General features: G+C 42.0%; 1 protein-coding gene and 1 pseudogene across 4 annotated transcripts in view; one reads left to right on the top strand and one right to left on the bottom strand.

Moving 5' to 3' along the window:
• Positions 1-25892, top strand: part of GNG4 (G protein subunit gamma 4) — a 98294-nt gene that overhangs the window by 59208 nt on the left and 13194 nt on the right. For all 3 annotated transcript variants that reach the window (XM_082249365.1, XM_082249367.1, XM_082249366.1), the window contains exon 3: positions 20691-20798. In XM_082249365.1, coding sequence (XP_082105491.1) covers positions 20700-20798 — 99 coding nt within the window. In that variant the 5' untranslated portion in view covers positions 20691-20699. The remainder of the gene's footprint in view (positions 1-20690; positions 20799-25892) is intronic.
• LOC309550171 lies at positions 20834-24330 on the bottom strand (annotated as a pseudogene). The gene is made up of 2 exons: positions 23683-24330; positions 20834-20838 (listed from the first exon to the last, which is right to left on the bottom strand). The product of its transcript is annotated as an uncharacterized misc_RNA (transcript).

Raw genomic sequence — 25892 nt, 5'->3', positions numbered from 1 at the left:
TCACCAACCCACCTGCCCAACTCTGTCAGCAAGCTGACACTGCACACTGCTAATCACAGGCAGTGAGACATTTCCCGCACCGCAGCTGCACAGACTGGGAAATGTCTCACTGCCTGTGATGGACAGTGTGCAGTGTCTGATTCCTGGCGGGATCGGGCAAGTGGGTTGGGACTAGAATACTGAACACGTCTGAGCCAAACTTTAGTAAAGAGTGCGTGAAGATTTTCGAACTGAATTGTTTTGATGAACTGTTTGCACTACTCACTAAGGCGATTATTGGATATGTGTGGACTTTGTTGAAATGTTATGATTATTTATATATCATTTTTTTTGATTATTTAATTAGATGTGATATTTCAACACATGTATTAGTCAGCAGCGCTACACTATTTTTGATTGTTGTTTTAGCGTATTTGGTGTAGGAACATGCTTAAGTGTGAACATCAGCTGCAGTTTTTTGTTGTCAACGCATTCATATTTTCTGTTTTTATTTAAAATAGCTTGATCATTCATTCATATCAAGGTTTTGTCTGCAGTGTACTTTCGGCCAAGCTGAACAACAGGCACAATCACAGATTCCTATAAATGAAAAAACAACAGGTATCGTCTGCCACCGCAATAAAGTTTGAATAGGATGTGAGCACGCTGCTTAGCACGTTCGTAGTTTATTCAGTCATTCTCTAGCTTGGTAAATGAAAGTCCATACAAAGATACAAGCACAAAGCCAGAGAAAGACTGTTCAGGAGCCTGACATTGCATCTGTGATCTGCTGATCAGAGGCAGTGCTGGATTTAAATCTTGCAGGGCCTGGTGCACTTCAAGTTCCGGGACCCCTAAACTAGGGTTGCCACCCCTTCCCTTTAACCATTTCAGCTCTGGAAGGTTTTACCCCCTTAACCACTTACGGTAAGCCCCAGGGGATTTGGCTGCTCAAAGACCAGGCCCTATTTTGTGATTCGGCACTGCCTGACTGTAACGGACAATTGCGTGGTCGTGCAACGCTGTACCCAAATGAAATGGACGTCCTTTTTTTCCCACAAACAGAGCTTTCTTTTGGTGGTGTTTGATCACCTGTGCGATTTTTACTTTTTGCACTATAAACAAAAAAAGAGCGACAATTTTGAAAAAATAACAATATTTTTCACATTTTTTTATAAGAAATTCTCAAAAAAAAAATGTAAAAATCAAAATGTTTTAACATTTTAGGCCAATTTGTTTTCTGCTACATATTTTTTTGGTAAAAAAAAAAAAAATCGCAATAAGCGTATTTTAATTGGTTTGCCCAAAAGTTATTGCGTTTACTAACTATGGGAAAGATTTATGTCATTTTTATTGTTTTTTTTTTTAACTAGTAATGGCGGCGATCTGCGTTTTTTTTTTTTGCGGGACTGCAACATTGTGGCGGACAGATCGGACCCCTGACTGACATTGTTGACACTTTTGGGGGTACCAGTGACATTACTACAGAAATCAGTGCTATAAATATGCACTGTTACTATAAAAATGACACTGGCAGGGAAGAGGTTAACTTTATTAGTGATCAAGGGGTTAAGTGTGTCCCTAGGGGCGTGATTCTAACTGTCAAGGGGCGTGGCTTGTTAGATCATAACAGAGACATACGATCCTACATAGCAGGATCGCATAGCCTCTGTCATGATCTAAGGGAGAATGACAGACGGCTGTGTTTATATCAGCCATCTGCCTTTCTCCCTCTCCTAACCGAGATCGCGAGTGACCGGCGGACATCGGAGCCGCCAGTCACACGAGCGGGGATGTTAGTGAACGAGCAGGGGTGGGAGCGCGCCGCCGGTGGCACGCGCTCGCCCCCTACAGGCTCGTGGGCGAGTGACGTACTGGTACGTCACTTTGCCCAGAAGGGGCTGACTGCCGCAATATATAGTCGTGCGGCGGTCGTCAAGTGGTTAATGACCAGGCCATTTTTTGCGATTCGCGCACTGCGTTACTTTGACAAAAAATTGCTTGGTTGTGTGACACTGTACCCGAATACAAATTATGTCCTTTTTTTCCCCACAAATAGAGCTTTCCTTTGGTGGTAATTGATCACCTCTGCGGTTTTCAGATTTTGCGCTATAAACAAAAACTAAGCGAAAATTTTGAAAAAAAAAAACACAATATTTTTTACTTTCTGCTTTATAACATTTCCAGTCAAAATTTTTTTTTATCAGTTTAGGCCAATTTGTATTCTGCTACATATTTTTGGTAAAAAAAAAAATCCCAAAAAGCGTATTTTAATTGGTTTGCGCAAATGTTATTGCATTTACAAACTACGGGATCGATTTTTGGACTTTTTTTCAGTAATGGCAGCGATCAGCGATGTTTAGAAGGACTGTGACATTGTGGCGGACAGATCGGACCTCTAACTGACATTTTTTACACTTTTTGGGGACCAGTGACATTAATACAGTAATCAGTGCTAAATAATATGCACTGTTACTGTACAAATGACACTGGCAGTTAAGAGTTTAACACTGGGGGTGGTCAAAGGGGTTAATGTATACCTAACAATGCTTACTGACTGTGGGGGGAGGGCTCTATGACAGGCATAAAGAAATCAGGGTTTCAGCTTTGCTTTGTTTACATAATATACATTACACAGGTCTTCTGTCAGTTTCTCCCGCTGTGTCTAACCACACCGCGTGAACGAAATCACGTAGTATATCTGCGGTGAGTGATTGGCAACTGGTTAAACCAGGACACACATTAATTCCACAGGTTCTGTGGCTGATTAAGGTGGTAATTGAACTCACTTAGTGCCTTATGTACATATTAGCCTCAGAACCTGTGTAATTCATATGTGTCCTGGTTTAAGGGGATGAGATGATAACCCAACCCTCAACATAGAAATTAAACTATACAACAAATAAAAAAGTGAGCTAAAAGGAATGATAAACCACAAGTTAGGTTCTGAAGATTATTATTATTATTATTATAATACAGGATTTATATAGCGCTGACAGTTTGCTCAGTGCTTTACAATATGAGGGAAAACAATACAGTTCAATACAGGAGGAATTAGAGGGCCCTGCTCATTAGAGCTTACAATCTAGAAGGGGTGGGGTCAAGTGAAACAAAAGGGGATGATCTGATGGAGAAAATGGAGGCATACTTGTTACTTGTGGGTAGAATAGGCTTCTCTGAAGAGAAGGGCTTTCATGGATAGTTTAAAAGCTAATAGAGTAGGAGATAATTGGACAGATAAGGGTAAGGAGTTCCATAGGATTGGAAAGGCTCTGGTAAAGTCCTGGAGGCGAGCATGGGAGGGGGTGACAAGGGAGTTGGAGAGCAGGAGGTTTTGAGAGGAATGAAGAGAGCGATTAGGTTGTATTTTGAGACTTAAGGCCCGTACACACGTGCAGATTGTCGGCCGAAAAGCTTCGGCCGGCGAACGATCGGCCGATTTTCGGCTTGTTAGTATGATGCTTCCGACAGCCGACAGCGCACTTTCGGCCGAAAAGAATCTGTTGTGCAAGCATTAAAATTTTTGTATGCCGACACCAGAACGGCCGATTGTTCGCAAGTCAATACAGAATTCGGCTGACAGACAGCAGATTTGCAAGACTGGGCATGCTCAGAAAAGAAAAAAGACAAGGAAAGTTAACCATCACATGACATCACTTCTGCAGTCGGCTGTAGTCGGCGGACAAAATTCGTGTGCAGTCTTTTGCACTTTTCAACAGACAAGACAGCCCAGGGACAAAAGACGGCCGATCGTTCGGCCGACGATCGGTACATGTGTACGGGGCTTAAGCTAGGGATGTAGCTGGGTGCTAAGTTGTGGATGGCTTTGTAAGATGTTAGTATTTTGAATCTAATTTGTTGGGTGAGCGTAAGCCAGTGGAGGGCTTGACAGAGAGGAGCAGTGGACACTGAGCTTTTGGTAAGGTGGATGAGTCTGGCAGCAACGTTCATGATGGATTGAAGAAGACACTTTTCTGATTTTTTTCTCAATATTATTGGCTGTAAGAATATACATTACACAGGTATTTGGAACACTGGCACACCTGTTCTGAATTTGAGCAATCTATTAATTCGGGTTAAACTTCCTCACAAAGTTTTACACTATTCGAGATTGCAGAGTGCTGGATTCTCCCATTTACTCAATCAGGGTCAAGCGGGGGAGTGCGCTTCATTCTCATGTTTCTCACTGCGATACAATGATGCTGTTAATTTACTTTATTCCCACATGATGGGGTCGGGCCTGGCACTTTCCAACATTTTTCAAACTTTTCCCTTGTCCTACCCACTTGTCTCCTATAAACAAGGCAATAAACTCCATGACACAGCTATGTAAAACAAACATCTGGAACAGTAAAATAATATAGGGGTTGAAGTTGAAATGTGTGAAACATCTGCCAGAAGCCCCTCATCCCTCTCTTTGCCTCTAAAGTCAGGCCTAAAGTGGGGTACACACTATAAGAAAACCAGGCAAACAATCGTCTGATTTTCCTCGTGTTTCTCTGCAAATCGGAACCGATAAACTAAAATTTGTGTGAAAATTCTCGTACGGCAAAGGCTTTTTTTTTTTTGTTTGTTTCTGATTATGCACAGTCCTTCTTTTATGATTCTTCTGGTACGAAAATCATACACATTAAAAGAAAATTGTTAGTTTTTTCCCGTACGAGAAAAATTGTGAAGTTTGTCCCTTCGAGAATTTTCGTACTAAAATTCAGAATCAGCTGTAGAAAGTTCTTTACACACTATACGAAAATTCTTTGGATGAAAATGTTCACCTGATTTTCTTATACTGTGTATGAGCCTTAACCATTCCATATCCTGACACCCACACAAACTTTGTACATTTTTTAAACAATAAAACTCATTTTATAAGTTTAATTTTTTTCATAAAGGAAGTCTGGGGCCCCCTCTGGAAGGAGGCCCGAGGCAATTTCCCCTTTTACCCCCTGACAAATCCAAAATCTAGACTAATTGCAGTTACAATGTGCTGAGGGCTCCTGTAAAAAAAATGTAAAATCATATATAACAAATATGAATAAAAAACAAAAATAATAAATACATATTTTCTACCTGCAAAAATATGTGCATTTATTAATATTTGTTTGAAGAGTGAACTTTAAATAGATTCCTCAAAAGGCCTCCACATGCAATGTGAACCATGCAGTATCAATGTATAACCATCTGTAAACCCTATTACTCAAATAAACCATAGTGTCCATATCAAACTTTTTTTTTTTTTCAATTTATTTATTTCATTGTTTTTTTTGTATTTTATTTTTCCACAAGAATGAAGCATCAGGATACAAAAGTAAAAAGTCGTACAGCAAGCTTCTGAAAAATGTGTGTCAATAAACATAGAGCATACACAGTGGGTTGATTTACTAAAACTGGGGAGTGTAAAATCTGGTGCATCTCTGCATAGAAACCAATAAGCATTCTTTTTTTTTTTTTTTGTCAAAGCTTAATTAAACAAGCTGAAGTTAGAAGTTAATTGGCTACCATGCACAGTTGCACCAGGTTTTACACTCTCCAGTTTTAGTAAACCAACCCCCCATTATGATTAAGATCAGATTGCAAAGGGTAGCATCAAACTCCATTAAATAATACATCCTCAAAGAACAACCAACTTCAACATTGATTGGATCAAAACTTTCCTTCATCTAACTTTACCATACCTGTATAAATTATATAAGAAGAAAAAGAAAATGTAGTAGAGTGGGGCAATAACAGCAACCTGGAGAGCAAAAAAAGGCAAAATGGGGGGGGTCAAGTCAATGAGTGAGTTTGAAGGAAAGCTGTAAAAGTGGGGTTGGCGAGTGGGGGAAATTGGGGTGCATCCATGGCTGTACTTACATCTTATGTTTTACCCCCTTAATGACCAGGCCATTTTTTGCGAATCGGCACTGTTATTTTTAACTGACAATTGCATGGTCTTGCTACACTGTACCCAAATAAAATTGATGTCCTTTTTCCCCACAAATAGAGCTTTCTTTTGGTAGTATTTGATCACCTCTGTGATTTATTTAAACAAAAAAGAAGGGACAATTCTGAAAAAAAAAAAAAAAAACAACATATTTTTTACTTTCTGCTTTAAGCATTCCAAATAAAAAATATGTTAAAAAATCTAATTGTTTTCATCTTTTTAGGCCAATATGTATTCTGCTACATATTTTTGGTAAAAAAAAAAAAAAATCCCAATAAGTGTCTATTGATTGGTTTGCACAAAAGTTACCGAGAATTTTGGGGAGGACCAGTGACATTACTACAGTATTCAGTGCTAAAAATATGCACTGTTACTGTACTAATGACACTGGCAGGGAAGGGGTTAATACCAGGGGCGATCAAAGGGTAAATGTGTGCCTAGGGGATGCTTTGTAACTGTGTGGGGGATGGGCTCACTGGATGAACAATTTATTAGAGGAAATTAGAGGAATTAATTATTAGTCTTCACCGACACAACTGCGTTCTGCCGTGTTTACATAAGCAGACCGCCATTCTGTCTCCATGGGGAGCGATCGTGGGTTCCCAGCGGACATCGCGGCCGCCGGTTCCACTGATTGGCCCCCCTCTAGTGAATTGGCACGTGCCCACGCCCACAGTAGCTGCTACAGGAAGCGGCGTACATGTACGTCAATTCACGTAACAGAGCTGACCTGCTGCCGCATAGCTAGTTAATAGTAGATTTTTCCTATACTGATGGAGAGTCCTGTCTATTATTCTCCAGAGTCCAGAGCAACAAACTCCTCATGTTAAAACGTTTATCATGCACTGTATCAAGATGTTGGATTTGTTCAGCTTCCTTTTAATAGACTCTATGTTCAGTGTTATCAGGTCCATGAATCACTAGGACAGTGATGGCGAACCTTGGCACCCCGGATGTTTTGGAACTACATTTCCCATGATGCTCAACTACACTGCAGAGTGCATGAGCATCATGGGAAATATAGTTCCAAAACATCTGGGGGGCCAAGGTTCGCCATCACTGCACTAGGAGGTCATACCACTGGCAGCTAGGGAATGGTAAAAGCAGGTGGTTGACTGCCCAAAATAATTAAAGGCATGTAAGGTTTGGCGAGCGGCCTGTTGGCAATTTGTGAGTTGAAGAAGGCATTGAGGAGGTGACATATTGCCTCCTAGCTGCCTTTCAACTGCCCTCTGAAAAGAGAACCACAATGGATCCCTTTTCGGAGGGGCAACAGTAATAGATGCACGTGTGAATTAGGCCCTATTCAGGATTTTAGCGAAAACACTTCTAAATTCCAATAAGATCTTAATCTGGTTCAGCTGTCCTTCTGTTTAGGCCAGGCAGGCCTGGACACTCCCCATCTATCTACAATCACGCAATGCTTTCAGCACACTGTCTGATTAGAAGCTTTCCCATTTGTGGGCAAAACCCATTTGCCTCTAATCAGTGTTTTCTCCTGAGATGCCTGTTTGAATTGCTCAACTCAAGTACCCTTTCACTGCCCAAAAAGGCTCTCTCCTGTAACCTAATGCATACCCACAGTGAGAGATAAAAATATGTTATATCCTTTTGTTGCTCTAAGTGTCTTGGTCACACTGAATGTCTTCTGTACACATTTTTTTGTTAAATATATAGTTATAATTACTTTGCTGCTGTTATTTGGATAACAGATCTGTTCTGTGTATTCTTGGATTCATGGAGAAGACACCACCTTATAAAAGCATAAAACGTTTTGTATAACATTTGTAGCATTTTATAATTTCTAACAGGTTTTGTAGCTTTCGTTTTTCTTTATATTTATTACTTACTTAATAATTTTAACTAAATAATATATTTCACACAATTTTATTCTTAGTGCCGGTTCACACTACTCCGACTTGTCAGGCGACTTGGTCGCCTGACAAGTCGTGCTCCATTCTGTGCAATGGTTCCTGTTCTAATAGGAGCGACTCAAGTCGCTCCAACTTAGAAAAAGGTTCCTGCACTACTTTTGGCCGAAGTCGGAGCGACTTGTATTGACTTCCATTATGTGAAGTCAGTGCAAGCCGCGCCGAAGTCGCGGTGCACGGCGACTTGTTCAAGTCGCCCCGAAGTCTTGTTGCCATAGTGTGAACCGACTCTTATCGGTTCTACAACAAATGTGATGCTTCTATTGGCTTTTATGTTGCAACCAATAACCTCTTGTTTTCCCCTACAAATATACTGACTTGTTTTATTGTTTATTCCGCATGATCATATTGCAAACAGCAGGTTACCCTCAAATTATTTAGTGTTTAACCACCTCCTTCCCAAGCCTATTTTGACACTTCGCTTCCACATGTAAAAATCTACTTTTTTTTTTTTGCTAGAAAGTTACCTTGAATTCCCAAACATTAAATATATATATATGTATATTTTAGCAGAGACCCTATAGAATAAAATGGTGTGTGTTGCAATTTTTTTTATGTTGCACGGTATTTGCGCAGTGGTTTTTCAAACTCATTTTTTTGGGGAAAAATTTTTTTTTCATTAACCACTTAAGCCCCGGAAGATTTTACCCCCATTCCGACCAGGGGGTATTTTGCGATTCGGCACTGCGTGACTTTAACGGACAATTGCGCGGTCGTGCGACGCTGTACCTAAACGAATTTGGCGTCCTTTTTTTCCCACAAACAGAGCTTTCTTTTGGTGGTATTTGATCACCTGTGCGATTTTTTGATCACGGGCTATAAACAAAAAAAGAGCGTCAATTTTGCAAAAATAGCAATATTTTTCACATTTTTTTATATGAAATTCCCAAAAAAAAAATTTAAAAATCAAAATTTTTTTACTTTTTCGGCCAATTTGTTTTATGCTACCTATGTTTGGTAAAAAAATTTGCAAAAAGCGTATTTTGATTGGTTTGCGCAAAAGTTATCGCGTTTACTAACAAAGGGAAAGATTTCTGTCATTTTTGTTGTTTTTTTTTTTAACGTGTAATGGCGGCGATCTGCGATTTTTTTTGCGGTACTGCGACATTGGGGCGGACAGATCGGACCCTTGACTGACATTTTTGACACTTTTGGGGTTACCAGTGACATTTCTACAGTAATCAGTGCTATATATATGCACTGTTACTGTAAAAATACACTGGTAGTGAAGGGGTTAACTTTATTTGGGAGGGAGGGGCTGTGTGTATCCCTAGGGGCGTGCTTTCTACTGTGATTGGCTGGGGCTTGAGCTGTATGGACACTGATCAACGGATCTACATACTAGATCCGAGTGATCAGTATCCTAACAGCAAGGAGAATGACAGGCAGCTTGTTTACACAAGCTGCCTGACATTCTCCCTCTCCCCCGCCGATCGCCGAGTGACCGGCGGACATCGGGTCCGCCGGTCACACGCGCGGGGGGGTCCGTGACCACGCGGGAGCGGGAGCGCGCCTCCGGGGGCGCGCGCTCGCTCCCTAGACCCTCACAAGCTAGTGACGTAGCCCTATGTCACTTTGCCTGTGAGGGGCTGACTGCCGACGTAGATCGGCGTTAGGCAGTCGGCAAGTGGTTAATAAAAAATAAAACAAAACAGGAAAGTTACCCCAATTTTTTTGTATAATGTGAAAAAATGGAAAATTGTATCAAATACTTGATTTTCCTTTCCTGACGCCAATACATGGCAGCATACACATGATATAGCTCCGCCTCTATATCCACCCACCGGACCTGTTTAAATCTATAAAAGCATGACTGAGAGCAATCTCCCCATTCTTCATATTAAGCATAAAGATCAGAGGGAGGGTCCTTATGCTGCCATGTATTAGCGTCAGGAAAGGAAAATTACGGTATGTATTTGATACAATTTTCCTGACGCCAACATGGCAGCATGCACATGATAAATGATGAGCTTTGAGAGGGAGGGTTTAATGCACTAATCCAGTCTTTATTTAACAGTTAGACATGGACGCCTGACTAGTCTTTCTCCCAAATTCTAAGGTAGTGAGAGCTGCCGGATCCACCCTGTAGTGCCTCAGGAACGTGTGGTGGGAAGAGCAGCTTGCTGCCCTGCACACAGTCTCTAGAGATACCCCTGCACGCGCTGCCCAGGAAGAAGATACCGCTTGGTTGAATGAGCTCTTACCACCTCTGGAGGAGATATCCCAGCTGCTCTGTATGCATTATGAATAGTTTTAACTATCCCAGAGGATATCGTTCTTGCCGAGGCTTCTTTTCCCTTTAGCCTTCTAGAAGGTAGGACAAAAAGCCTTTCCGATTATCTGAAGGAGGCAGTGGCTTGAAGATAGGAGTTCAGGGCCTTAGGAATATCCAATTCTTGCAAGTTGGCCTCTGATTCCTCTGGGAATGCTGGAAGCACCCATTCATTGGTGAGATGAAACATAGAGGCTACTTTAGGTACAAAGTGATCAAGTGGCCTCAACACTACTCTGTCCGGAAAGAATGTAGTATAGGGCTCCGTAGCTCCTAAGGCCTGGAGCTCTGACACCCTCCTGCCTGAGGTTATGGCGATCAAGAGGGCAGTCTTCAAGGTGATGTCCTATAGCAGGGGTCTTCAAACTATGGCCCTCCAGTTGTTCAGGAACTACAATTCCCATCATGCCTAGTCATGTCTGTGAATGTCAGAGTTTACAATGCCTCATGGGATGTGTAGTTCCACAACAGCTGGAGGGCGGTAGTTTGAGGATCCCTGTCCTATAGTGAACAGTTCTGCGTAGGGGAGCAAGGAGGGTTTGCCAGAAAATTTAGCACCAACGTCGGGTCCCACTGAGGAAATCTATTCTTCCTAGGAGGGCGCAATCTGATCACTGCTCTCATGAAGCGCTCCACCAATGGACTTGCTGCCTATTTTGTTTGAGTAGCATCCCCTTTTTTTGTGGCCAGGGGACCCACAGGGGCCTTATTCCTTTGTGTTCTGAGGAAGGTGGCTTGAGTACCTCTCCAATTCCTCCTGGAGCCCCTATTATAGCAGTTGTTCCCGAAATCTCTAAAACTATACGGGATGGCTCTAGAGGGACTTCCCCTTTGCCTCCTGGCTCTCCTGTCTTGGGGGAGAAGACCGGATCTTCCGCCCGTAAGCCTGGAGATGGCCGTCTCCAGCTTCTGACAAAATAGGGCTTTTCGGTCAAAGGGGAGTTTGCAGCAGTTCTGCTTTGACGACGGATCTGCTGCCCAAGGCTTCATGCTCTTTTTGCCGTTACAGAGTTCAGCATTGCATGGGAGGACCACCTGATGACATCAATGGCTGCCTCACTGACAAAATCTGCAGGGAGCTTAATTTCATCTAGAGCTTTGATGATTTGTTCCTTTGGCAGTAGGCTCTTAATGGCGCATTCCAAGTTCTGTGTCCATACTCATAGGGCGCTTGCCACTGAAGTCAATGCCACTGCTGGTTTGCAGGCGCTGCCTGCTGCAAGATAGGCTTTCTTTAAGTCCGTGTCTATCCGCCTGTCCAGGATATCCCAGAAGGAAGAAGAATCCACCATTGGCAGAGTGACATTTTTAGCCAACCTGGTCACTGCAACGTCCACAACTGGTGGGTTGGACAATGATGCCCCATCCTCCTCTGTGAGGGGGTATAATTTGCGAAGCCTATCTGAAGAAGTGGACTTCCTTTTTCCCTTCTCCCATTCCTCCTTAAACAGGGCTCTTATTTCAGTCATAAGTGAGAAGGTGGTCACCTGTTTATGTAACCTAGAGTAGTAGGTCTTCCCCTTTTTTGTGGGGGTTCTGGCTCTTCCCATTCCAGTGCCACTTTAATGGCCCTGATAAAAGGGGGGACCATAGAAATTTTGAATCCTGAGTCTTCTAGATCTTCCGCTGAAGAGGAGGATATGTCTTCTCCTTCTTCCTGCGTGTTCAGCTGTGTCGCTGAGCCTGGGGATTCAGCTCGCACAGACCGATGAGCTGGTGCTGTCCCCGAAATGCCTGGCGCATTCACAGAAAGAGATGTCTGTATGGCTGGGTCATGGGCCTGTCTGAGAATCACAGCCTGTCTGTGTGTCGCCTGTTGTTCCAGTCGACCAGAGAATTCCGACAGGGTGTCATGAACCATTTTTTTAAGTAGTGTCAACACTTGCTGGCTTTCAAACTCTTGGTCCTTGGCCAGCTGCCTGAAGCAGTGACTGCAGACAAGTTTTCCCGCCATTGGGTCATCTCCACATGACCAGCATTTGCCTTTTGGGCGTTGAGTCCTTTGTGGCGATGCTGTGCTTTTACTCTTTTGAGAACATTTACGCCCTCTAGGTTGAGGCCTGCCAGGACTTGAAGAATCGCTCTCTGCCCTGGAGAGATCTTGATGATCCAGAGAAGGTCTGGATCTCCTAAAGCGGGATAGCGAGCGGCTGGGGCTGAAATAGATAAGAAGGCACGCTCGTCAGGGCATAGAGCACTCTTTTTCCCCGCATCTTCTTACTTACCAGATGGTGGCTCTTACCTGGTATGAGGGTGGTCTTGTGTGTGTGGTGGTAAGCTCATGTTGATATGAAATACTGAAAGGTGCAAGAGGGGCTGCATTTTTATAAAGAGAAAGTAAAGGAAGGGGAAAGGAGAACTAAAAAATCTCATATATGATATACACATACATATATATACTCATATGCATATAGACATCTATACACCTAGATAAACATACAACTTAAATGGTTCTCTTAACCCAAAAACCTCCATGCCTAACCACATATATACACATATGCGCATCCCTATGCGTACACACCCTCCCACATAAATACATATATACATACCCTTACCTACATACCCCTATATACACACACAGAACAGTAACGCATGTACCCTCTAATGCAATCACCCCCAACCCCATACCGCCACCCGGCACTTTACCCCCTGCATTCAAACACATTTGTCATAGTAAAAAAATGTTTTGTTTTTTTTTTTTACATAAAATTTACTTTAGTTGTAGCTCCTGCTATGCTTCGTGGCTACAGCTGCTTTTCTTCTGTTGGCCACAGGTCTTCAGACTCCCCAGGGTGTTTAAATAGGGTGCCCAATTAGGCTTCGCTCTGTTGCCCTGCTGAAGTCAATTGTAATTAAGGCTTGGATAAGGGAAAAAAGCCTTCTTTCCCTTATCCAAGATGGCCCTGGCTTCCTAGGCCGCACTGCCCTTGGACTCCGAAAACATGGCTGCGGTGGAGACGGAGGCTACTGTTCATGCGCGAGCCGCCGGATCACGTGGAGACGCCGCCGCAGCAAAGACACAAGCCGCCGTGATCTCTGAGCCTCCTCACCGCTCCCAGAAGGGAAGGGGAGCCATTAGACCACCAGGAAATGTTTTTAATACACCAGGAAAAATACAAAGGGGAAAAAAACACTGTCCATAGTATCTAGGAAACGAGCAGAAACTTGAAACATGAGAAGAGATAGAACACACATGCTGCCCCTGATGCATAGATCTCACAATATGGCACTCACAAGAGGGAAGCTGACTCTACAAAGAGAACTCCTCACCCCAAAAAAAACACCAAAAGGGGATTCCCCACCTTATCGACACCTTTAGCAGCCTAAGATGTGGGACTGCGATCTGGGAGAGGCTGAACCCAGTGGACTCTGACGTAGTCAGCAGGTAAGAGCATTCCACTTGAATATGACGGTCTGTAGGTGTTGATCTTTTGAGGACAAAAAGAAGAATGGGGAGATTGTTCTCAGTTATGCTTTTATAGATTTAAACAGGTCCTGTGGGTGGATATAGAGGCGGAGCTATATCATGTGTATGCTGCCATTTTGGCGTCAGGAAATGATGTTACACCAAGTAAATAGATACCTAACATGTCATGCTTTAACATTGCGTCTGCCCGTGGAATGGCAGCAAACTACGATGCCATAAATTTTCCATAGGTGACGCTTTAATCACCTTTATAGGTTACCAGTTTAGAGTTGCACAGAGGGTCTGGTGCTAGGATTTTTGCTAAATTGATGCTTGCGACAATACCTCATATGTGTGGTCCAATCACTGTTTACATATATGTGTGGGATTAACATATGCGTTCGCATTTGTGCGACAGCATCGTGGGACGGGGGCGCTTTAAATTTTATAAAAAAAACATTTTTAATACTTTTTTATTTTATTTTTTGTAATAACTTTATTGCTATCACAAGGAATGAACAACATCTCTTGCGACAGCATGGGGCGTGACAGGCCCTCTTTATGGAGAGCTTTGGGGTCTATTAGACCCCAGATTTCTCCTCTGGCCCCCCATGCAGCCGATCAAATTGAGATCGGTCCAATCAACTGCTTTCTGGCCGCTGGTGGCCAGGTAAACAAAGGGGGGGAACCGGAAGTGACGAATACTCGTCGCTCCTGATTTCCAGGATTACAGAGAGAGGGGAACAACGTCAATTTCTCTCTCTCTGTACCAGACAGCCATCTCCCCTGGCCGCATCGCTCACGGCCTCCGAGATGGGACTGGAAAGCCCGGGAGAGGCAGCGGCGGGAGGGGGATGGGACCCCTTTCCACCACCCGCAAAAGTAATTGAGTAGCTAATTAGCCACTCAGATCACTTCTGCCTGAAACTGAATCTCTGACTGCAAAAAAATGATACCAGAATGATGCCTGTAGGTGCAGGCATCATCCGGCTATTACCACTGAACACCAAGAACATACGCATGCATCCATTTGCAGGCAGTGGTTAACTTGAATGACTTTAATTTCCTACAGCTCAAGTTTGGCATTGAAATTCATCAGAGCTAGGTGCTTCTACACCAAAAATACAGTCTTCTATTGAAATTTTGTCTTCTTTGGGAGGCCTTACAGGTAGTTATTCTACAAGAATGCAGTCCATAGTTTAACCTCACATAGCCATGACACACACTGGATAGGATCAGGTAAGTGGGCTGCCCAGATATATTTACCTACCTGGATTGTAATACAATCTATTTAAACTGTTCATTTTTTTCCCAGTTATACACCTTAGTTCTACCTTTTCTTTTTCCTTATGATAGAAATAATTTATCAGGTATGCTTGACAATTGCTACAAAATCACAAAACTCAACATGTATGACCATGCTGCAAACATCTATGGGGAGTAGACCATTCCATAAACTACTTAACTGACAAGTTAACCTTTCACTAATAATGTTCTTATCTAGCAAGAATGCCATTTTGTTTGATTTACTTGTATTGTTTCATTATAGAACATAATTAAGTTGACAGCTGTTAATATTGGACTTGTTCCTCCAATTCTTTTAAAATAGATACCACTATTCTGTTGTTTATCTTGTAGCACCCCCTGTGCACAGTAGGAAAATGTAGTTGTCTACTTTTGTAGCCAAAGAAGCTAGGGTTGATTTGTTTACAGTTAGCTGGACGAGCTCCAAGGGCCTTCGTCTCTTTCTCCTCTCCCTGGCTTCTAGAACTGCTGTTCTCAGAACTTGGAGAGCGGAAGAGCAGAGATGAGGCCTGAATATTTATGGAGTCTTCTTCACTCCCTGGGTGAGGATGACCCAGAAGGTGGAGAGATAGCCCATAATTATTCCAGAGCCTGGCCATGTGGGGCAGAGAGTTCAGGGTCCAGTTTCCTGTAGAGGACCCTTATGTTTGGGGGCTCTGCCCCTGGGCAGGTTTAAGGGGCCCAGGAGGAAGAAAGAAAGCAACAGAGGAAGTCTCACATCCTTTCAGCCTCATCTAGGTCTAGCTGAGCCACCCTGGGAGCCATAAGGACCAGTCCAGCAGTCACCACATGCGCTACAGGATCTTTTAAAGGACTGAGTGAGTAGCTTTAACCACTGCACCCCAGAGCCTATAGGGGAGAAGCAACATGGTGCAATACTCAGCTAGCTATCTACAGAGGGACAGCTTAGAGCCACTTAAAGCCAGCACAACTACCTTACACGCTTGGGGATTCTAAGGAGAAGCCAGGTGCATTGGCATTTTCCCACAGAAGGAAAGCACCTGCATTCAGGGTTTTGAATTTTTTTTCTTTTCTACCAGTTTAGCTGATCCATCTATCCTATGGGAAGATAGCCATAAGATTTTTGGTAGCAGAGACAGTTTCAAGTCCTCAAGTTACATTCAACTACAGTTCTGGGCATCCCATATCTTCCCAACCTTATTCAAGTTAATCCCCTTATAAACCCTAATCAAAACAAAGCAGCCTGGACCATTTTTTGACTACTGAGTGAACGCCTGAAAGTTCCTGTTGCCTGGCTGTGTATGTGAGGGAGAACCCAAAAATTGAATGGCTCCTAAGGGGGTAGCTACATGCTGTACCAAAACTATAAAAGGAACCAGTGTTATCTCTAACAGACTTTTATTTATTTATTTATTTATTTTTTATCAATCATATGTTATTACATTTGATGAACCATAAACAAGTATTGTCATTACGATTATTCTTTGCTCATCTGTAGAGAAAAGATTTCAAATAGTAACATTCCAAGGGAATCCAATCCTATCCATATGTTAATATTTAACATTTCAACATAAAATGAAAAAAAGAAAAGAAAAAGAAGGTGGGTAATGACCCAACAATCCTGTAGGATGTATTATATTGTGACAAATTCTTTAAGGCTATTCAGGTGTACAAAGGGTTATACAGTAGCAGGTATATAAGAGGATAGATATGGAAATGCATTATCGGGTTTTAACAGCTCCAGGGAGAAGAACCCAGCCCAGTACTTCTAAAAGAGGGGAGATCGCTAATGATAGGCTTGGGAAACACAAAGGATGGCTTCCCAGTGAAACATTGGGTGTTATCGTGCCATCATTACGGACACTGTGCAGGATGAATGCTGAAACCAAGGTGACCATTGAGACTAGAAGGCTTGACCTTTGCCGTTCTTGATGGAGAACATAAGTTCAAATTATGTTTAAGTGTTAAGATTAACTGTGAATGAAGAGAGATCGGGGGGTTCTGCTTGCTTCCAATTAGATGTGATAGATCTCCTGGCTGTGATCATGCAGTGTATGATGAGAGGGAGAGGACATTTGGGCCAGCGTTCGTAGTTTAGGAGAAGGAGTGCTGATGCGGGATCTGGATCCAGTTTCAAACTGATTACTGAGGAGATAAATTGAAAAACACTGACCCAGAAAGGAAATGATTTAGGACAGTGCCACCATGTGGGCAGCAGGGATCCTTTTTCTCCATATGTCTCCAGCAGAGTTGGGAGTATGAGGAAGAGAAATTGGATAGGTGTGTTGGAGTGTAGTGCCAACGGTGGACAAATTTAAGTTTGGATTCCCAATGTGTAGTACATCTTAAATGTTTAAGTACATTGTTAGTGGCATTGTACCCTTGTAGAGTGTGGAAGGTTTGGGAGAGAACTTTTTCCCACATCATCAATGAGTGAGATCTTTCCTTTGAAGAGAGAGCTAGAAACCATTGGTAGAAATATGATATTCCTTTTTGGTTAGTGGAATGGTCTTGGATAAAGGAAAGAAGATCTGGTGGAATTTTGATCTTTTCCTTATGAATGGAGTCAATAATGTGTCTGATACGTAGGTATTTGTTGAAGTCTTTGTGTGGAAGGTTGAATCGCGATTGTAGTTCCAAGTAAGACCTTAGTGTTGCTACTACATAAAGGTGACCCGGAGGTAGAGATTTCTGACTCAGTCCAGTTGCTGAGAGAGAGGTTTTTAGTGAAGAGTTTGAGGGAGCAGAGAGGACTAGGATTGTAGTCGTAAGAGCGGTAAGGATGTGGAATTCTCTTCCACAAGCAGTCGTATCAGCAGGGAGCATTGATAGTTTCAAAAAACTATTAGATGGACACCTTAAAGACCACAACATACAGGGGTATACAATGTACGGTTAAAAGCAAACACACACATACATCATAGGTTGAACTGGATGGACTGATGTCTTTTTTCAACCTCACTAACTATGTAACTATGTAACTATGTAATTTGAGCAGGGTTGACAAGGTTGTGAGGAACCACTGAAATTCCAGGATTTTGCAGTGGCTTCCACGGTGAGGTATTTAGATGATGGGGCAGGAAGTCCCAATGACCGTGCTTTTAATAGTCCTTTTAATGGGTGACCCAGTATTGCTTTTTTCGATATTTACCAATTGTTTGTTGGGCAATGGATGCCATCAAGCTATAACTTGGTCCAGGATGACTGTGGTAACAGAATTTTAAGTTGAGCACTCCCAGTCCAGTTGCTGATTTAGGTCTGTATAAGATCCTATTCATGAAGCGGGGTTTTTTTTTTTTCCCATATAAAGAGGTTTAGAGTGGATTGCAGACTTTGAAGAAAAGATACAGTGAGTGGAATAGGCAGTGTTCTGAAGTAGTATAGTATTGTTGGTAAAAGCGACATCTTCGTGACTGCTGATCCACCCGCCCAAGAGAGTTGAAAATAAGAGTAAGATCTTGTTTGTTGTCATATTTTGCTTAGAAGAGACTCATAGTTGGTCTTGAAGAGTGAGGAGCTAGGGGAAGTTATTTTAACACCCAGATATTGTATAGATGAATGGGGAGACCAGGAGAAACCAGATTATTTTGTTATCTCATCTTTCAATTTGTTGGAAAGTGTTACAGGAAGCTTTTGTAATTTGTAGATGTTCACATTATACAGGGAAAGTTGTCAAAATTCTTGTACAAGTGTGGTAACTGCTGGGAGGGAAGATGTGATCCTTTCCCTAACCAACCCCACATCATCTGCATAAAGACCTATTTTGTATTCTGCAGAGCCAATTGTTATGCCTGAAACTTCAGGATGGCTTCTAATAGCTTGGGTGAGTGGTTCCATGACCAGGGTGAAAATTATTGGTGATAGGGGATATTCCTGCCTGGGCTGGTGAGAGCTGGAGGAGCAGCAGGAGAGAGCTCCTCTGGTCATCCCAGCTCCAGGCTGTGACAGGCATTCGATCATGGGCCTGAGCCTCCCAGAGCACTGAGGTTAAGCAGCCTTTATCCTGAGTGGCCAGATCTTTTAAAACCAATTCTATTTTTGCTTTTAAAATCTGAACTTCAAACAACAGTTAAATATACTCTTGAGATACATGTATGGGAGCTAATTTCCTGCCAAAGGAATTGTATCTTTGCCCTTGTAGTATGGAAAGTTACCTGGTCAACTGAAATTTTCTCTACTGCAGTTAACAATGCAACTAGGTTCTTTCCATGTCTCCAGCTTGTGACTGGACAGTGAATCAGCAGCAGAGCTCCACAGTATACAGACTCTGCTTTTTCTTTCTGTCAACATATTCCTTGCAGAACATGTGCATGCAACACACCTGATTATCCCCTATTTTCTCCTCTCCTTCCCCTAGTTTTCCTTCCCCTAGTTTTCCTGTATAGGTGATCACAAAAGGCTGATGTGAGAGATAATTTCAAGTATATGATTTTAATCATAGGATTGCATTGTTTTAATTATTTTTTATATCTGCCTGTAGTTTAGCTTTAATTCTAAAAGGATAATATAAGGAATGGTTTCTTCCAGGTCCCTACAGCATACCAAATTATCAGCTATTACTAATCTTCATAGACCTTAAATGCAAGACAGTTCTCCTGGAACCTGTGCAGAAATATACAAAATCTTTCATTTACTGTACGGTACCTGGGTCCACAGCTTCTGGTAAGCGCAATACCCTTACCAGTGGTGGTGGGTTTGTCACATTGGTGACTACTGATATCTGGATATCCCTGTCTTCATTCAAGTTCTAAGAACTTTAACTCAAGCACTTTTCTGGAATTTGGATTTTATATGGACACTTTATTGTTGTTGTAATTATGTGGACTATTTATTATGAACTTTATTGTTTTATTGATTTTTCATGAGTGTGTATATATGATCTCTACACATATATACAGTCAGGTCCATAAATATTGGGACATCGACACAATTCTAATCTTTTTGGCGCTATTATTATTATACAGGATTTATATAGCGCCAACAGTTTGCGCAGCGCTTTACAATGTGAGGGAAGACAATACAGTTACAATACAATTCAAAACAGGAGGAACTAGAGGGCCCTGCTCGATAGAGCTTACAATCTAGAAGACACCACCACAATGGATTTAAAATGAAATAAACAAGATGTGCTTTAACTGCAGACTTTCAGCTTTAATTTGAGGGTATTTACATCCAAATCAGGTAAAGGTGTAGGAATTACAACAGTTTGTATATGTGCCTCCCACTTTTTAAGGGACCAAAAGTAATGGGACAATTGGCTGCCAATTGTGCCCAAAAAGAACTACCAAAAAGAGGGTGGTAATGAGAGGTTAAACACTTTTAACAGTAAATTAATTGAAGAAGTTCATAGCAGGAACTTAACAGGATACAAGAATGGTTCAACAACGATTTACCTACCGTGTTGAGCAAAGTAATACCGGAAACATAGCAGCCAGTATGATTGTTTATCACTAGATTGTTTATCACTTCACTATAGCATTATTGGTAAGTGTGCAGGCTATAATAGCTAACAGCAAGGTATCAGTTTCAGGTGCTAACAACATTACAATATCCTCTCTCCCCATTAATCTCCAGGTCTCAACAAATACATTGGCTGTTCTTGATGACATTTGCCTTTACTATGTGAACATCAAACACTCATGTAATCGAGTGCGATAACATTCACAGTTTAATGTTTGCAAGCCTGTGAAAATTGCATTGTGCCAATTTGTGCCTGCACAAACCCTACTTGATCTTATCTGAATGTTACACTAGCATTGTAAAGCAGATTATTTTTTCTTTGTGTGCCTCACAATGTGATGGTAAAAAGGCAAAAAAAAAAAAAACCTCTCCTGAATCTAAATGCCAACCATTTTGCTATGTTACAGTTTGTTTTTAATCCTTGTATTTTTTTTTTTTATTTTTTATTGCAATTAGAATCATACAATGAAGGACATAGTGTCTAACAACAGCACAACTAGCATCTCTCAAGCACGAAATGCGGTAGAGCAACTCAAGATGGAAGCTTGCATGGACAGAATAAAGGTATTTATAAAGAATATTTTTATACCAAAGCATTTTTATCCTGCAATATGGAGAATAAAAACAGACTAAGAAAAATTAACAGGAAACATTTTAGGTCAACACATTTATGCAAACCTCAGTACACTGCAATAGAACTTGGACCTGTATTAAGCTTATAGAGGAAATAAACCCTCCTCTGCAACTTGTACCTATAGGTAAGCCTATATTAAGGCTTACCTATAGGTACTGTAAATATCTCCTAAACATGTACCGTTTAGGAGATATTTACTTTGCATGCAGCCAGTGACGTCACTGGCGCATGCGCTCTGAAGGAACGGCCACTCGTGCCGTTCCTTCAGAGCCCCGTTCCGTTACCGTTGGCTCCCGCGCGCATGCCAATTAGATGGCCGGATGCCGCAAACCCAGAAGAAGGGCGACACAACATGTCACGCATGAGATAGGTGAGCGGTCGGCACTTCGGGGCTTCGTTCTTAGGTAAGTATTTCATAATGAGCTAGTATGCGATGCATCCATTTTCCTCATAGCTGTTATTTAAAGAAACATCTCATAACTAGTATTTACAGCATATTTAATTGGGGAGCATTGTTATTTTAAGGCAATTTTAGAGTTATACAGAAGTGTAATGGAAGACTCATCATTTAGACTAGGTTCACACCAGTGTGTCTGCATCTTCCTTTCTTTTTGTGCATTTGATGCATGTTGATGCATGTTTTATTGCTTTTTTTATGTGTTCTGCATTTTTTTCTTTGTCCACAAAAAGTAAAATAAAGCAGAGCTTGCTAGAGGTGGGGGCTTTTTTTTATGTGCTAGAACATATGAAAATGCATGTTATATTGAAGCCTATGGGGCCAAAATTACAATGCACCAAAAAAAAAAAATCCTATACTATTTTTCTCTATGTGGCAGCTTAATGCACAAATGTAAACCGGCCCCAAAGAAAAGAATGGCAATCTTCTTGTGCAACAAATGGAATTTGAAAAGATGTGAATGGGACCTAAAACTAATTATACTATTGTTGCTTTTAAATTTGGTTCATTGTGGATTTGTTCAATGCTAGATTAAATTCTGTGCTAGTCTAGGTGTTTTATGCTGCACACTATGGCTATAGTTGTTTGTTACTGCAAAATTTAACACAAACAACAATACATAAACCTACAGTATATGTTTTGTCATGGTCACATAATAGTTTGTTTTTGGGGTTGTATTTAATATGTGCAAAGAGAGATCACACAAATACTTACAATTATAACAGATAATATTGGAAAATATAACAAGTATACTTAGCTAAAGATGCTGTTTCACCAGGGAGTCCCGTCCGCTTTTTATACAGCGTGGCACATGCATGATTGCAAGCTCTGATATGAGATTGAGATATTACAAGTTTTGGCTGTGGTAATATAGGACTTGTGTCTAAGCAAAATGACCTTCTAAGGAAATAGTCACTTTCCTCAAAGGAGATTAGTAGGCTGGCTTGTTGTCTTGGATCTTAATGTACGCTTGGTGCCCAAGTAACTCTATTGTGCTATTAAGTGCACTTTTGGATAGTCATATATGAAAAGCGCAATGAATGCTTAGAAGCACAGTTCTCAGCTCTTTTGTATAAGGTAATAGAGCGCGCTCAGCAGTACCCAGTAATACAGACACACAGGCTGTTATCACATTGGATGCTCGATAGAATGTCCTGCCTAAAGCATTGAGCGCCATTTATTTATGGGACAATACAGGGATAACCGCAGGAAGTGATGGCTATACAATCAGTTCCAAATGTACAGTCACATGACATAAGTTATTCACATAGTATCAGCCAATGACACACTTGTATACTTTCAAATATACAATAGAAAGGGGGAATACATGATCCTGAATGGGCAGAAACCCACATGTAGCAGAATTCGTGCCTAACACTACACAATGAAACCAGCACGTAGAACCATGAATGCTGCTCTGATCAGCCTATGAACAATGCCTAATAGCAATATACTACTGTTCCCATAGATGTGAGGTTGTCTGCAGAGAAAAAGCCATGCTTTGGTGATCAGACACAGTAGAAAGACATGAGCGTGTATCCCTTCATAAAGGCAGATAGATATCAAAACGATATTGACTTCACAGAGCAAACATATCCCTGCCAAATCTGCACATTATACAGAGGCCCCCCGCTGGTGGTCATATGATATCCTTGCTGCTTGATCCTCAAACTCCACACCGCAATACACATAGATCTATACTGTCAAACAGACCCGTGCATGGAGTGTTCGCCGGCGGAGATGTCTATGTAGAGCGAACCCATCTACACATATAAAGAGAGGTTTTCACTGTCAGTAGTCTTTCCTCAATGCCAGTTTGCCCGCACACGCTCTAATGAGCGTATTGCAAGCAAATCGACAACAGGAGCCATAATGAGAATTTAAATAAAATACATCCTGAAAAATGTCCACACTAGTCCTAATCAAATTTCCACAACAGTCCTTCTTCCTCTTTGTCATATGCTCCCATGTGTCCCTTGATGAATCTTGATCTTCTACTTCCAAATAAACAGAACAGCTCTTCTCATACATAAAAACAATCCATTTCAAAAAGTTAAAAAGAAAGATAATGGAATCAGTGTTGACACGTAGGCTCAAAAGAAAACTAATGTTGACACATAGGTTCCGTTCTTCGGGAGGTGACTCAGAGGGAGGGCATGAGGTGGTGGGTCGTATTGATTTTCGGTCGGTTAGGAATCCTCAGCATCTGGTGCATGGGTTGGATTTCAGGGAGTCTCGTCTCAGCAATAAGGATTTGGTCGTCTGCTCAGGCTTTGGTGACTCGATCGATCAGATAACAGGAAAATCTCACCACGGTGTATAGAAGGAATAGAAACAAAAACAACATAAGTATATACTGTATACTCCGATTCTCTTCAACCAAGATCCAATGGAGAAAAATAAATCCCCAAAACTTCCTAAAGCCTTATAAGGATTTTAACCTTCACTAGCTTTAGCTCTGGCTCTGCCTTACAGGGAAGTACCTTATCCATATGAGCCTGAACCATGTCACTGGTATCTGCTATCCAGGTACAACAGTCTTAGCCTCCAAGGGGGTTTCTGAATTCATAGGAGAAAAGATAATCAAGTGCCATCTTTTCCTGCAGTACAAGAGTCTTCATTTGTCGTTGTTCCTAAATAATCTCCCTTACTGCTTCAACAGTCTCATTAAACATCTCATCCACAATGGATGAGAAATTGTTCAGTCGCTTAATAAGTTCAATCCCCCACCCAGTCCAAGCTGGGATCCATGCCCAGGCCTGGTCGTGGTTAGAGAACAGTTCCCTGCTAGCTCTCCCTGACGTTCTTGCCTTCCTTCGCACCAGCAGATCCTCACGATTGGCTGCAATGTAGGATGCCGGTACAAGCTTCACTAAAGCACATGAACCTCTTGCATTAGGGGCAATTACCTTATAAGCGGCAGAACCAAATAAGAGCTGATAAGGACCTGTCAGAACCGTATAGGAAGAATTTCTCTGACAGTCACGGGCAATAAATAGTAACATAATAGACTGTGGGATTTCTCCCACACACCCTTCACACCCTTCCTTCCAGCAGATGTAATCTGGTCTATTGATGTCATTAAAGAGATCAGGGGTTTCATTGGTAAGACTGACTGTTATACCTTTCTCACAAGCAGTAGATCCTACAAATCTATTCCCTTTGCCAAAACTAAGGTTGAAGCACATCTGTGGACTACCTAGTTGTCCCGATACCCATACTGGATAAGAAAGTGAAGAGCAGGAGTCAGAGCTAACGTTAAAACTATACTGATGTTACTCTCTAGGAATGTGTCATTAAGTTCTATTGACAACTGTCTCCTGGTCGGCTTTACAAGTTTCTCAGATTTCTTCATAACAACACGAACGTCATATAAAGCATGAACGGCTGCCATTGCTGGGGTGTATTGGCTCGGTAGGGATTTAGAGCAAACCCAGCAATTGGTCCTGTTCACCATCTTGCTAGTTGGAGATGCATTTTAAACAATAGGTTGGGATGCTTTTCATCGTTGTGTTCGCTAAAATACACTAAGTTTAGAATATAAATAAAACCGATACTCCTCATTCTTTGATGTACTTGAGCAGCTTCTTGCAGTGGCTGGCGTGCACCCAGTTGTTGTGTCCCTCAAGTTTTAAGAAAGTTGGCATTGTCAGTTGAACCTGGAATGACCTGGTGTATCAGGGTTCTAGTCCGGTCCTTTGATGTTTCCTCACAATGACCAAGTCGTCCATTTCCTCTTTTCCTGTATTCCCGCTTGTGACTGCAGTTTCTTAAACTCTTCTAGAGACAAATCAGAGGGGTTTGCCAGCATCAGGGTCTTCACCACAGGGCTCAGAGCACCTTCCTTAGCAGCTCTATCCGCCAAGGCGTTCCCATTGGCCTCCATAATCTTATCAGAAGTATGGGCCTTCATTTTCAGAATGGCTATCTCGTGTGGCAGGCAGATGGCCATGAACAGCCTATCAATTAACTCTGCATGTTTCACCGGCTTCCCTGAACTAGTCAAGAACCCTCTTGCCTTCCAGATAGGACCAAAATCATGTGCCACCCCAAAGCATACCTCAAGTGTGTATAGATGTTGATCCTCTGATCTTTATGGATCTCATAGGCCCTTGCTAGGGCCCACAGCTCAGCTTCTTGTGCAGACATATATGGGAACTCAATAAACCCCACCTCTCTTCCTCCTCAATAACAGGAAGAAGAAATGCTGGGTTCAAAATGGTGCATCGTCTTAGAGTCAGGTCAGTAGGCATTAGGAGAGCCACTTCATACTTAGTCAATCTGGCAGCTGAAAGATGTCTTGTCTGGGCCAAAACTACGTCACCTACTTTCTGTAACAATACAGCATAGGTGGCCACAGCTCGTACACATCCCGGTGAGCCTTGGATGGCTGGATCTAGGCAGTTAACAGGTACATGATGGGTCGGTACCTGGACCCGTGTAGTTGGGTCAATACTCCAGTTGCATGGCCCTTGCTTTCATGGCTAATAAAATAAAAGGGGAGGTCATAGTTGGGCAGACCTAAAGCCGGTACTTTGGAGAGTTCCTGGATCAAATCCTGTAGGAT

This window comes from Pelophylax lessonae (assembly GCF_965119305.1).
Source record: "Pelophylax lessonae genome assembly, chromosome: 3".
Lineage (NCBI taxonomy): Eukaryota > Metazoa > Chordata > Amphibia > Anura > Ranidae > Pelophylax > Pelophylax lessonae.
This window is presented reverse-complemented; position numbering and strand designations above follow the sequence as displayed.